Genomic DNA, 15,528 nt, shown 5'->3' with positions numbered 1-15,528 from the left:
CGAAGGTTTTGCTTTTTTCCATGCAACCTGTCAATAACTAGCTTTATTATAACTAAGTTTTATCAACACACATCTCTGAAATTATGCGCAGATAGAAAATTGGCGAAATCACATATAGTTCACAATTGATACTGAACATGTTTCGCTGCCCCGTCCTAAGGTGACTTTGTAACTCACACATTCATGTGTTAGAGGGTGTAGATCTATATTTCCTGATATAATGCATAATGACTAGTTACACGAAACAAGTGAAGATATGTCATATTATGTTTTTTTTAGCTAATATACCGTACATATATTATTCTGTTTGTAAAGAATATTCTCCGCTCGAACAGTATGGAATCATTACAATGTAGAGTGCACCTAAAATATGTACTGGTAACTCTTTGACGAATCACTCAGCAAAAGGGTCAACGGGAGGTTACTCTAATTTTCATGTTCACGTCAAGTAAAGTTATCTTCCCTTTGTTGTGAGTTCTCTTATTTACGTAAACACAGTTAGACCATCACGTACTTATTATTTGCAACCCCAGAGTGGAGACGATCCACATTATACGTACACGGGGACTGCATCTGCGTTACAATTGTATTCCGATGTCCTGGAAAATATACGCTTTGGAATCGGACTGTAAGTGAGCCAAGATCTGCTCGTTCAGAATTTGACACTTGCTGGAGAGAAAACTTGATTAGTCATCAACGAGACGGAAAGAAACTTCCCAATGAACACTTCATGGGGTCCAGCAACTCAAGGAGAATGAGTGGTACTGGTTCACGTGTAGCCCGGGGGACCGGCGATTCGGACGCAGGGGACGACGGGGACACGGACCTTCGAGCGATCCTTGCACACCTCATTCGCAGGTACGCAATCCCCTCCCAGTAGGGGCACCTGCTTGGGCTCTTGTGGGACGGGGGGTGTTTTATCGGTCCGTATTGGCATTGATATAATTCGTACTTTAAGGTGTTAGCTTTCACAAATATTAATTCAACCTTTGACCTGCCAAGTCGTATCACTTTTCACGATTAATGCCCGTGACCTGCGTAGTGATTAAGTAAAATGTTTTTGTCATAGTGTGCAGTTGCTTGATGAATTTTTTTACATTAAGTAGGTAAGAGTTTGGACAACTGTAAAATGTTGGAATTATTTATATGTGTAAATCATTTTGCTATGAATTAGACATATGTATCACTCAATACCTGTACAGTGAGGGTGCAACTTTTTAAATATACCAGTCATGTCCAGTGACCTATATAGATATATACAGTATAAGCAAATTGCACAGCCTGTTCTATATTTGGGATAAACAGCACAAGGATGCGGGATGATGAACAATTGTGTTACATTAGTTCTTTGAGAGTATGCATTTTTGACATGTTGAATTGTTGACACTGTTTAGCATGTATTTAGCTGATTAGGCCTAACAATGATTAATAATTTCCTTTAGTCTAGTTGCAAGGATTTATGACTGGGTTAATAGGGCTTGAGAATGACTCTGCATAACGCCTGATTAGCCTTTTTCACTTGTATGCTCTTAGCCACTGTGAAGTGCAAATATTGATGAGACATTGCAATGTGCTTTTGAAACTTAACAAACCTTTGCACTGTGTTCAGCATTTGCTTGTGTGTCCACGAGCCCATGAACGCTAATTAATACAGATCTGTGTTACTAATTAATTATTGACCAATTTGTAATGTATTAATTGGACAACATACAATAAGACTTATGTTTTAGGTTTATGCATTTTTGGCCAAAAATTCAGGTTGAAAAAAATAAATAAAACAATTTCAGTTTCAAATTTTCATATTTCCTCAAAATATTAAGTAGGTGGGATAAAAAGAAACAGGTATGGGAGGGAGGAACAAGGAGAAAAAACGACGAATGTCTCGGCTGGATGGGCTGTTTAACGTAGAAAAGGATTAATGAATCTAATGAATCTTTCCCATCTTCCCGAGGCAAGGGAGTTAACTGACTAAAAAAGTCCAGTTACCACCCTTGCCGAACTAAGCTGGAATTGTGGAGTAATATTTTGGCTCAACTAAAGAGTCTATGCATAGTCCTATCAAACTTGCGTAACAAAATCGATATCCGGTTCGTAAAATGCAGTTCAGTTTTCGGTCGATTGCAGGATTTGCAAAGAATTTGTACTGCCAACTCGGCGTGTCTAGAGATATTTTCCAAATCTTTTTAACAAGGTGCTCTCATGCTTTGATGCGTTTGCGTAGTAAGAACCATTTTATCACAACATAGATTTTGATTTAGATTGTCTTGACTGGGCGCTGCCATTTTGTTTGAAGTAAATGCAAGTGATGTGAGAGGTGGAATCTAATTGGCCATAGCAGGGCCATAATACCACCCGTAATAGCTACAGGTGGTGCTTCAATTGAGCTCAGAAATTCCATCCTCGTTCTGCAAGTGTGTAAACTAGGCTTTTACAGTCAGTTAGTTCCCTTGCCTAGGGAAGATTACTCTTTCCAATCTGTGACAATTCGTCAAAATTTATTTTTAGATAAATCTTCAACTGGTTTTGATAAGAATATTTTAAATATTTTGTTTGTATTGATCATGTTGATAGCGACAGTAAATGAGTTCATTTTTTTTAACATTTTAATTACTTCTGGTCAGTGGAATAAACAAAACACTGTTTTCCATGTATTTTTATATTTTTACTTTTAATTTTTTGGGGAGTCTCAGGATTTGAAACCAAGTTATAGAAAATCAGGCCTAAAGGGGATGGTGCTGAGCAATTTGGTGTTGATTTTGGAACTAGCTCTAACTGATATGATAGTGACTTTTGTCAAACTATGACATTTTCTCGCTGTAGTTAGGTTTACCATTAACTGCTGGATAGAAATACATTATGTAATTTGAGTTTTCAAAGTGGGTTTCATTGCCTTCTATCAATTTGGAAATCGAATCATGTATGTTTGCTGAAAAATTTGATTTAAGGATTGACTGTGGATTTCTTTAGGTGGATTCTGACAAAATTTTGCACATTGGTTTTTCGATTCATGCCTCAATTTATGCACATAACTTGACACTCCCACAAAGGCAGTAGCCAATCAACAGAGACTAGGATCAAACAAAGATCATAGGACAAGGCAAGAGGCGAGAAGAATTGCCACAGTCAGACTGTAATGAACCGGTCCAAATATGTCCGGCAAAAGGCGTCTGTTTCAAATGACATGGTCCTTTAATGCCAGATTCAAACATTAGTTCCCCGAAAATGGGAAGACACATTTGGAAAAACCTGGGTTGGAAATGAAACCGAAGACATGAAAATTGTGGAACCCAGACGAGCAGAAAAAAACAGGCGAGCGAGCCTGCACGTTTGCTGTTTCATTTCCTATTGGCCTTTGGTCTCAAAGGGTAGTTTGGACAATGAATATGCATGAATTTGGCTAAATGTCCTGTGCATGTCAATACACATGAGCAGTAAGGGAATTCCCTCAACTGTAAATTATGATATCGTGATTCTTCGACATTAAGTATAAAAGTAAAAGTAAAAGCTTTGGTGGGCTTGGTTTAGTTTTTTACATTCATTGTGAAATGAATGCAATAACTCGTGACCAATTCAGCTAATCAGAATGCAGGATTTACAATGAACAGAACAAACATTTAATTATATAAATCTTGAAGAGAATCTGTTTTTCAACATCCATAAACACCAACCTACTTAACTTATTTCATAAACGTGTGTGGTGATTTCGGGGTCGAAGAGGTCCTAAATAATCTCTCTACATGCCTTGACTTTCAGTGACAATAAACACCAGCCGATTTGTACAGGAAGAAAGAGTAGTTCCCAGCCAAGTTTGAGTGAGTGAGTTGGGTTTAACGCCGCTTTTAGCAGTATTCCAGTTATATCACGGCATGTCAGCTTAATGTGGGACGAAAGCCTGAAGAGATACACGTCTTGTACATTTACCACTTTGGTGAAACCCATGAGCACAGTATGGTGCTGACTAACCTAGAAACATAATACCAAGTACCAAGTTTGAATACCAATAGCCAAGTGCACGAAGCATTACCGTTATCAAATTTGGTAATTGGTATGATAGGCACTCTTTGGCATTGTTGAAAGTGTATTTATTTATCTTGTTTGGCATGTTTAGACAATGTATTTCAAAATAAATGAAAACAAATTAACAAGGGAACATCAGTATTGCATCAACCAGGATGAATTTCTCTATTATCAAGATTATTTATCTTGTCGGTCAGGGTACTTTTCTAGCTTGATGTATACTATTCTTGTAAAAACAATCCACTGGTTTCAGTAAAAAAAGTTTCAGTTATATTTTCTTTTCTTTTAGTTTTGTTATTCGTTATGACTTGATTTTGATGTAAAGCAATAACATTGCATGTAATTATCACAGTTAGTAATATTCTATAGTTCCGCCCTTTACATAAATTTAAAATGTCCTTCATTTTATTATCTACTGACGTATTATAAATACATTAAATATCTTTAGCAAATGCACCAATGTATTACAATAAATATAAATGTATCTCATGTTTATAAGTATGCATATGTGTGTATGTGCATGTAGGTTTATGTGTTTGTGTGTACTACAGTATGTATGTACGTGTGTATGATTGTATACGTGTGAGTGTCATACGTCTTATTTGTGTATGATTTTTCTGCACTGTACATATATTCTACACTATCATTAATCACGTACAGTAAAATATGTTTATAATGAAGGCACTTATAATGAACTGACGGATATTATGAACTTAATTTTTGCTGTATAGATGTTGTATATATGCTTATAACTAGGCGTGACTATTGGTCTGGAAATCACTATTGCAACAACTATTGATATTGCAAGCAACTAGGGCTTGGATGAGTCCAAATTTACTACCCGGGTACCCAACCCCCTATTCCCGACCCTACCCGGGTACCCACTGTAGGTCTCAAGTTGGGAACACAATGTCTAATTGGGAATAGTTTAACTGTAGCCCTGGCAAAAACTGTTAAGATACATGTATGAAACCAGAGATCATATAATAGACTCTACTCTTATGAAACGATCGAATCATGCGTACACTGAAGTTGACTGAAGCTTTATCTTTACTCCAACATATACAAGTCAAAAGGAAAGTGTGCATCATCATAAAGAAATAGGAACGTTAGCGACTTGTCGTGTAACCACTGAGCTCTAGTGAGTTTTTGTCATTAAACAATATGTCACGTGACTAACCATGGGTCCGGGTAGTACTGTGGGTGCCCGGGTCCTACTCAGGACCCACCCAACCTGAGTACCCGAGTTACCCGTCCCAGCCCTACAAGCAACTATTGCGATAAATATCGATAGTTTTCAGTGTATTATTTTAGATGGTTTTTAGAGTTCAATTAAACCTTGGAACTGAGGTTTCCTTTGAATGTGATAACCATAACAACAAATAAAAAGTAAAGTTTGAGATATGACTGATTTTTTTTCTTTACCCTAATAATTTAAGAAAAAAGAAACTTCCACATTACCATGTGTAAATTACTACCACTCATGATCAAAAGAAAAACAAATTTGCATGTATTTTATTGTAACTGTAAAACTATGGTAAATACAATCAAAACTATCGCTATTCCTAACTGAAATCGATTTATTGACTTTAAGTGCTTACCAATAGCAATATGTTGATATCTTGATTTATCGTGACACCCCTACTTATAACGTACTACGGTTATAACGAATTAAAATTAGTGGTCCACTGGAGTTTACCGTAGTTTACTGTATTACGATGTAATGAAACGTATGTAGGAGAAGGCCATGTAAGTGTGTCACTTGTGGCTAATCCATTTGATGTTTTGCAATAAAATATGTTTAAATCCAACCAATCAACTAAAATGGATTGAGAGTCAACCTCTATGACTTGTTTGATTGTGTGTTACTGTGTCCGTCTACCTGAACCACTGCTCATGCTGTCAGTCACTGGTTTGAGCTTGTGTAGACTTGATTATTTATGAGATGTTGTGCTGTAACTGTAGAAATGAGTTTTTCGAGGTAAGGGTACATGAAGAACATGACTGTTAGCTTTTTGGATGTGATATGGATATTTCAAGTTAAAATTACAAACAAAACATCACATACTCATCCTCTGGTATAATTTATCTTTTAATTTGTTGTGAGTGAGGCATGTGTTTGGATGCTAGTATATGTTGAGTGATCCAGCAGAAAGTCTTTATGTACATCTTGCACTGCAAATCAGGAAATTCATGCCAAAAATGCGAGTGTCCCTTGCGCGCATTGAGACAGTGACACATTTTAGCATGAGATGTTGGAGTTTATTCACTATGCTGGTTCACTACACATAATGACATAAATAACAAAGTTAACAATGTACAATGTCATTGAGCACTAGATTAGCAGTGTATAGAATTCCCCAACATTTCAGACAACACAACTGGACTGGCAACATTGCAAAGTTAACAGATCAGATAAAATGTTACCAGTCCAGAATTTTCTAGACTAGTGAAAAAAAAAGAAGAAAAGGGTAAACATAAGAATAGTACTGTTTAATGTTAGTTCTTGGAACAATAGACTGGTAGACAGTCAACTTAGTAAACTAAGTAAGACTAATTGTCCATCAGCAAAACAGACTCGGACTGTTGGACAGGTGTGTATTTAACACTGGACCAAGTGCTTCTCACCAAGTACAGTGTCAAGTTTGTGTAACAAGTTCAGCAAGCAGTTATGACAGTCACCAACTGTGTATGATGGTCTTTGTTCTCGGTCACCTTGTCAAATGGTGTTAACATTACAAGCAAAACACTGATCACCCATGTTGTGAACACTTTCAGTTCAGTAACAGCAGTGGATACATAAAACTCCACATTTTCGGAAGAAGATGTATGGATGTCAACTTCTTCATTATTCTATTATTTATTCTCATAATAAAGAGGGGCGGTCGGGTAGCCCAGTGGTTAAAGCGTTCGCTCGTCACGCCGAAGACCTGGGTTCGATTCCCGACATGGGTACAATGTGTGAAGCCCATTTCTGGTGTCCCCGCCGTGATATTGCTGGAATATTGCTAAAAGTGGCGTAAAACCATATTCACTCATTCACTCATAATAAAGAAGTGGACATCCTTTTATTTTCTTCTTTATGTCTTTCACTTTGAAATGTCATTCAAAGACTCCACATTTAATTCAAAAGATTGAACTCACTCTTGTAACAACACGTGATATTGCTGGAATATTGCTAAAAGTGGCGTAAAACCATATTCACTTATTCACTCATAATAAAGAAGTGGACATCCTTTTATTTTCTTCTTTATGTCTTTCACTTCGAAATGCCATTCAAAGACTCCACATTTAATTCAAAAGATTGAACTCACTCTTGTAACAACACGTCATTTGAATATGCCTTATTTGGAATTTTGTGGAATATGCCTTATTTGGAAATTTGTGGTTTGATGGAATGTTCAATCACGTTGTCAAACAGCTAAAGTTAGGTTTGGGATGTTATTATTCAATCGAATCGCCATCACCCCTTACTATATCATGGAATTCTAAGTCTACAGTCTTGGTGTTATCGTTTTCTGATTGTTTTTTTAAAAGTTCAAAGAGAGGGTTATGTTAAATTATTTTATGATGACACGACCTTCATATTTCTTGTACAAACTTCGGTGCAATTAATATTTTTTGTGCTTCCCAATGGGTGCAATACATTTTTTCTGAGTCTCCTCTGTACATTTGTGTGTACTGGATGCAGATTTCTGCGTCATGTAAAACCCTGATGATTTTTTCTACCAGAGTCAGTATCTTTTTGACACCTTATTGGATGCTTTTTTTAACATGTTCAATGGAGGTAAATGTTTTAGAATTTCACTATTGGCTGAACACTAAACTTGCTTAATGACATTATTTCCGAGTGATTGTGTTTAACATTATAATACTTAAATCACTGACATTAAACTGTTAATTGATAATACATGTCGTTGGACTGAATGAAAGACATTTTGATCATTGTTGATGTGACCATGGCGACTTGTTTCATTGTTGTTATGTTGGCTGTGTCTTTCAGGCTTCATGTAAATCACTCAGTATTGTTTCCCCGACAGTGGACAGATCCGCATCCTGACATCCGACGGGGCGACCTCGGATGACGATTCTTCCTCGGACCTGGAGTATATGGACTCCTCCAGACCTCCAGATGGTATGTAGACATAACAAAAAGTCCCTTGGATCACATGTTTTGTGTTGTTGTTTTCAGATGACAATATGCAATGACTCATATTGTGTTCAACTACCCCCCCAAAAATGAAAAGTGGAAAAATTATATACTGAAACTATTTGTATCCTACTTTCAAACTTCCATGGTTACCACATGAAGATGTGCATACTAAATTTTAAACTGTCAGACTGGACTAAAGAATATTGCTCAAATAGCAGTACATTCAAAGATCTGAGGACATCCCATTATGGGTCATGTCAGAACGACCTTTTGCGAACTTTGCCCAACCAATGGAATGACTGACAAGAAGTCGATATTAGCCAATCTGAAAGCAGCTTTCTCGTGCTTTACAGCTGTTTTAAACTATTCTTGATTACAAATTTGAAAACAAAAGCGTATTCTGGAATGGCTAATACAATTCCCTAGATTGTATAGATTAAGTTATAAAGGCTGTAACTGTCGTTTAGGATACCCTGTGATTCATTTTTCGATGATAAGGAAACACATCCCAACTGTCACTTTCATGATCTGGTAAATGACGCTCTGATTGGTCTGATTAAGGTAGTTCTGACGTGACCCGTAATGGGATGTCCTCAGATCTTTGTTTATCTTTAGCGGGAAATACCGGTAAGATCTGATTTTAATGAGATTGTTTTTATGAAGTTTTTTTTAACTTTTCACCACATTCCATGTACACCTAAAATACAGGCTGTTTGGAGCGCCTATAGAATATAGTACCACACCATCTCTGGAGGGATGACTTTCACCGTGTCACATGTCACTGTGACCAGCCACCAGTGTTGTGACAATCCTACAGACTTGCATATTTAACCTTGACACATTGTGCCTAACTACGACTTTTCACACAAAAACCTGTGAAATAGAAAATAAAATAATCTGACCTCATTGTTCTTATCAGTGTGCAAGTTGTTGTTTTCTGGACGTGTGCTCGTTGACTGAATATGTTAAATGATTCAGCTTAATATAGGTTTGTAATGCAAAGCCAAACTCCTGGAAGTGCTAAAAAAATGTCTTATTTACATGGCATAAACACTTTGAACTTGTGCATTGTTTTCAAAATGCTCTGAGACCTTTTAGCTTTGGAATAAACCAACATTTATTTTTCTCCTAATGCATTTCATTGTTGAATGTTTATGTTGAATGTTCATACAATGATGTATGCTGTCAATTGATACAGGAATGGATATGTTTTAGGCCATTATATTTTTTTTTAATCCCCTATTTTTTATAAAAAATGAAACATGAATATTAACCCCAAAATACACCTTGCAGATTTCCAATGTTTGTAGCAACCAATATTATGACACTTCCTTTACTGTACAGAGATAGTTAAACACATGTGTAATTCTGTTTGCAGAGGACCCCAACCCAGACACAACCAGTATAGCAGTAAGTGTATTTATCTTATCAATCAGTAGAATGTGACATGTGTTTACCACTGATATTACACAGGTGACCTGACAGTGTCAATAGACGGCCCAGCGTGCTGCTTTGCACTAGATGCAGTGTTGAACTGTTGTCACAACCAACTGGTACCATTACTCCGTATTGACTGGTACACGTGTGAGATTTACAACATTGTGTTTGTTTGTTGCATTCGAAACACCACACTCAGCAATATTCCAGTTATTTGATGACTGTGTGTAAACAATCTAGTGTACACTAGACAGACCAGTGGTTAATGTTGAAATTTAGAAAAATCTGAAATATTTGTATTAAAAATGATGGTTTTATGGCAATGAAAAAATGCATATAGTATCTTATTATAAATATCTTGGTTTAGTATTTTCTTCACATTTAGTATGGTCAAAAGTTTGTGAGACATTAGCTATACTGGTTAAGAAAGCATGTTTTCCAATATATACTGAACCACAAAAGAAACATCACCCCAAGTAACATTGTATGAAAAGTTGTCATTTAAATATCTAGGTAATTTTTGTCATTGTTTCTAAAATTTAACCTTACCTTGTCCGGAAAAAATGATTTTCATGATTAAAAGACAAAGCAGATCGCCCAAACGCATCATGGCAACGGCCATGGTAACCTGAGTGAGTTCCGTGCAAATTGAAATGCACATCCGTTCCCCTATTTCTTGCCCTATAAATATCCACCCAGATTGGATACCATTCATTCGTTATGGAATTGCTACCACATGCCAAGATTGACAAGAAATCAGTGACACCAAGCCCTTGGATGATTGCAAGCTGGACAAACCGCCCGGCAAGTAGCCAATGCATTTCAAGTGCACGTAAGGACCATATACAGGCTCCAGCAATGTACCAGACCACCATGACTCCAGATGACCGACCACGTAGTGGAAGACCAAGGGTCACCACCCAACATCAGGATTGTCAGATTGTGCGACAGTACCTTCAAGATCGCTTTGCGAAAACTGCTCGACAGACCATGGGGACACACCAGCGACACATTAGTGCAGACACCGTGTGTCGACGATTGACGTGCAGACACCTCCACTGTCACCGGCCACGCCGAGGACTCATTCTGACACCCCGCCATTGCTGGGACCGTCTCCAGTGGGCAACACAGCACCAGCTTTGGCACCACCCGCAGTGGAGAAGAGTCCTTCTCAGACGAGAACCGTTACTGTATCTCAACAGCAGATGGCAGAGAGAGTGTCTGTTGATGCCGTGGGGAAGGTTATTCGTATGCTTGTGTTGTTGAGAGAGACTCGTGGGGTAGTCATCATGGTGTGGGGTGGAATTGGGTCGACCCTGTGGTCTTCCAGAACATTGGTCCAGGGAGAGGCAATGGTGTCACAGCAGCTCGGTACATTGATCAAGTCTTGAGACCACACGCCATACCTCATTTGGCACGTCGCCGCAACCACGAGTTTCAGCATGATAACATCCGTGCCCACACTGCGAGAGCAACAAGAGACTTCCTCGAACTGAATGGCACCAGAACCATGCAGTGGTCTGCCCTCAGTCCCGATTTAAATGTCATTGAGCACCTGTGGGGCGAGATTCAAAGACGGCTGAATGACGTCCGACCGAGGCCGACAACTGCAGCTGAACTGCGTCAGGCTTTCCTCAGAGTGTGGGCTCAAGTGCCTATGGCCTTCATCAACTGCCTCATCCATTCCATGTATCGATGTTGCACAGCAGTCATCAATGCACATGGCTGACACACAAGATACTGACTTGTGATGCTAAAGTGTAGCATGGTATCTCAGTGTGCTAGCCCTATAAAACCAGCTAAGTCCGGACTAGTACAAGCAGCCACACAAACACGTGCATGCTCCTCGCTATGTAAGTGCAGTAATCTTGAATGAGATGTTAAATCCCATTTCACCTGACCTCACCTGGAGGTATAGTAGCCTTATCTTCAGCTTGTTGTAAGAGTTGGCGAACATGAGGTCAGAGTATGAGTGTCAATTCTCAGCAGTGGCGTATCTTGTTATTCATCATACCCTGACAACACTGATGCTCAGAATATCGACCGCTAGCTGATCTGCAAAAGGACCTGATTACATATTTCCACATAAATTGACTTTTTTTACAGTGTGTCATCTGTATGAGGTTGATGTGATAATCATGATAATATAGAGTGAGTGAGTGTGTATGATTTTATGGTGCTTTTACCATTATTCCGGCACCATCACACCAGAAATGGGCTTCCTACATTTTACCCAAGTGAGGAATTGGACCTGGAGTTTTGAAATGACATGCAGTCTCTTTAAATTGCCAACATACCCCAACTGCATAATGTTCCACATTAGCATACTTAGAATTGGTTTTCTAGGAGGCCACTAACACAATCGGATGGTCAGGCTCGCTGCCTTGGTTGATGCATGTCCTTGTATCTCAACTGCATAGATTGATGCTCATCATGTCATTCCCTGGTTTGTCTGGTCCAGACTCAATTGTTTACAGACCGCCGTCATATGGCTGGAATATTGCTGAGTAGGCATTTAACAACAAACAAACAAAACAATCATGGATTAGTTATATCACAAACTTGTATATGACAATTATTGAAAGTACTACACATATTATTTTCTTTAGAGTTAACTTAAATATATTTTTGCTTATTCATGTCAATAGATGTTTAAAAGATGTGGAGAAGTACATGTGATTATGTAATTGCACTCAATTGACAGAGTTTCTGCTCTGTTTTAAAGACCAACGACATTCAGAGCATCGTGATGCGTCAGTCCGGCCGAGCGATGAAGCGACGCTCACCTTACAATACCACAGTCCCACACCTTGTCAAGCAGGTGAGGCCAAACATGATAAGAGTCACATGGCTTCAGTCCCCCACACGTATACTTGGGCCATATTTTCTTTAAACCAGTGGTTTATGCTGTTTGTTGATCCATCAAACCAAAATACTAGATCAGAAAAGCTATCATGGAAACATGTTCAGATAACAACCTGAAATTTACTGTATTCCCCATTATTAGATGTAAACATGGTTTATGAGAAAATGATATTTTTAAAATTTTGTTTTATTTCAGGATTCATATTTTTGTATGTTTGAATTGCATGCTAAATGTTTGGGCATCATTTGAGTGAAAAATTGGATAGAACGAGCTTGAAAATGAGTGAAAAAAAGCAAATTCTGTAATTTTTCTGCAATTCTGCGGTAAGTTACACTTTCTGCAAATCTTTCTGCAATCACAGAATTGCAGAATTTGTCTGGGACTGACATGCCATCATCTGTGTTTCAGCGGGAGATTGGGATGAACAGACAGCAGCAGTTTACAGCTGGAGACTGCTGTGTCATCAACAACAGGTGACATATACCTGATATAGTTTGAGCTTACCTTAAGAGCTACAAGGAATTCAAGATTGTCTGTCCCAATGTCAACATTTGTTTATGACACATGTATGACGGACAGATAATAATTCAAGTGCACAGATATGGTGTTGCATGTTTGAAGGCCACTTTATAATCAGTTAAATATGTTTAACAATGAAACTGTAATATCTTTTCTACAAATGTTTTACAAAACCATTGGGTTGGTGGTTGAAAAATATTTTTAAAAATGGCATGGCATGTTAAAGAGTTATGGACCCGCGAAGATTCGGGGTAGAATAGGTCTTCAGCAACCCATGCTTGTCGTAAAAGGTGACTGTCACAAGAGGTGACTTATGGGATCGGGTGGTCAGACTCACTGATTTGGTTGATGCATGTCATCGTATCCCAATTGCGTGGATCGATGTTCATGATGTCAGTCACTGGCTTGTCTGGTCCAGACTCGATTATTTATAGACAGCCGTCATATAGCTGGAATATTGCTGAGTGCGACATTGAACAACAAACAAACAAACAACCAAACAACAGTTCTGGAAAATTAAGTTCCTCCTCGCTAATTGAAATTTCATTGACTGTGTTTGTAACTTATAAATTGTGATTGTGTATGATTTGGTTGTTTTAAAACCTGTTTGACTTTTGCATATTTGAATTATGCTTTTGAAAATATCAGTTCATTCATCTTGGAAAGTTTAAGATTGTATACAGAATATCCATGGTTGAAACATGAACATGCACACAGGAGTGGTGTACCCATTCACACATCAGGAAATGGCTACTCGATATGTCAGGTGGATTTAAGAACCCTCTAGCACCTGATGGCAGCTTGGGTTGTATACTCCTCAGGGAGTTGAAAATTATAACTGGAATGCATATGGATCCACTGGTCAGGGAACAAATAAACCACATTTGAGCAGAGATATCTGGATAAATAGAGGTCATCACGCGAGTGTGTGTGGGGATGGTAAATATCCTGCATTAGGAATAAACAGTGTTTTAGCAAGCCTGTGCGAGCTAAATACATAGTGTTTATACCTAATACAGGATATTTACCATCCCCAAACACACAAGTGTGATAACCTCTTTATCATATAATGTCATTCTTTAATTCTGTGCTTGGAAATTGCTTTCCCTCTCTCACAAACATTATCGAAACATTGCGAGTTTTCCAAATATTTTTTACGTCACAGGGTAAGTGATGTGTCAGTCGGACAGTGACAGTAGCTAATATAGTTCCAACTGAAATCTGTTTCTTATACAGTGGCGAAGCAACATATATGTAAAACAGCAATTGTTTTTACTTGCATTTGGCGGCAATCCATCGGTCTGTTAACTAGAGTAACTGCCCTTTTTCAAAGGGAAGCTACTCTAACCCTAGTCTATGAGATGTCACTGCCACGTTCAGACGTTGTTGATAGTTGGCCTGTCCTGTCATAACGTTAAGAAGTGATGTACACACAGCAACAAATAATATGATAACAATACAATAGAATGCTTAAAAAAAGACCATGCTATAAGTGTGAAACATGATAATAAAGCAATAAAATGCTTAAAAAAAGACCATGCTTTCCACCCTCTGGATGGTAGTACCTGCTGATAACATGATGTAAATGAATAGATAAGGAATATGCTTTTTGCCCTAAAAAATGCCCAGAAGTAATGCGTGTTATGGTGTTTGCAGGTTTCTCCCCAACAACTTCACCAAGTTGGCGTCCTATCATCACAAGGCTTTCTGTGGTGCCTTCTCGAAGGAAGGGAATATATTCTTGACTGCTGCGCAGGGTGAGATCCGTTTAACCCTACATGATCCATACTTGGCTCAGGGACCAACGTTTTAATGTTCTGTAGGGCGGGAAGGGGATGAGGGGATGTTGTATTGGTTTCAGTGACTCTTGAAGATATACAATATTTTTCTCTGAATGGAGGAGACGACAGTTACTATTTTTCACAACAGCATTTTCAGTACAGTGGGGTGGTGGGGTAGCCTAGTGGTTAAAGTGTTCGCTCAGGCCTGGGGTTGATTCCCCACATGGGTACCATGTGTGAAGCCCATTTCTGGTGCCCCTCGCTGTGATATTGCTTGAATATTGCTAAAAGCGACGTAAAACTATACTCACTCACTTTCACTTTCAGTACAGGGTGATGCTGACCACAATTGATCATTTCTGTATAAGATAATTGATATTTGGGTGCATTGAGTAGTTATTGGAATGATAAGTATAATGTTTATCATTTTCCTATTCAGATCAACATGTGCGAATCTATGACACAACCAACGATGACTTTAAACTGTTCAAGACAATTCGTGCACGGGACGTAGGCTGGAGTGTGCTGGACACTGCATTCAGGTGGGTAGGGTAGACACTGCATTCAGGTGGGTAATCTGGACACTGTGTTGAGGTGGGTAGAGTGGACACTGTGTTGAGGTGGGTAGAGTGGACACTGCATTGAGGTGGGTAGAGTGGACACTGTGTTGAGGTGGGTAGAGTGGACACTGTGTTGAGATGGGTAGAGTGGACACTGCATTGAGGTGGGTAGAGTGGACACTGTATTGAGGTGGG

At 38.5% G+C, this 15,528-nt stretch overlaps 1 protein-coding gene across 1 annotated transcript in view; it reads left to right on the top strand.

Moving 5' to 3' along the window:
* Window positions 1-449: 449 nt before the first annotated feature.
* The window catches only part of LOC124116234 (DDB1- and CUL4-associated factor 11-like), a 31,594-nt gene continuing 16,515 nt past the window's right edge, over window positions 450-15,528 (top strand). Inside the window, exons 1-7 of the mRNA XM_046477489.2 lie at window positions 450-858; window positions 8,058-8,152; window positions 9,549-9,580; window positions 12,333-12,428; window positions 12,882-12,946; window positions 14,649-14,749; window positions 15,213-15,315. Coding sequence (XP_046333445.1) covers window positions 731-858; window positions 8,058-8,152; window positions 9,549-9,580; window positions 12,333-12,428; window positions 12,882-12,946; window positions 14,649-14,749; window positions 15,213-15,315 — 620 coding nt within the window. The 5' untranslated portion in view covers window positions 450-730. The remainder of the gene's footprint in view (window positions 859-8,057; window positions 8,153-9,548; window positions 9,581-12,332; window positions 12,429-12,881; window positions 12,947-14,648; window positions 14,750-15,212; window positions 15,316-15,528) is intronic.

Source organism: Haliotis rufescens, unplaced genomic scaffold (genome assembly GCF_023055435.1).
Source record: "Haliotis rufescens isolate VD_foot unplaced genomic scaffold, xgHalRufe1.0.p SCAF_19, whole genome shotgun sequence".
Taxonomy (NCBI): Eukaryota; Metazoa; Mollusca; class Gastropoda; order Lepetellida; family Haliotidae; genus Haliotis; species Haliotis rufescens.
The sequence above is the reverse complement of the archived record's forward strand: the minus strand, read 5'-3'. Positions and strand labels throughout refer to the sequence as shown.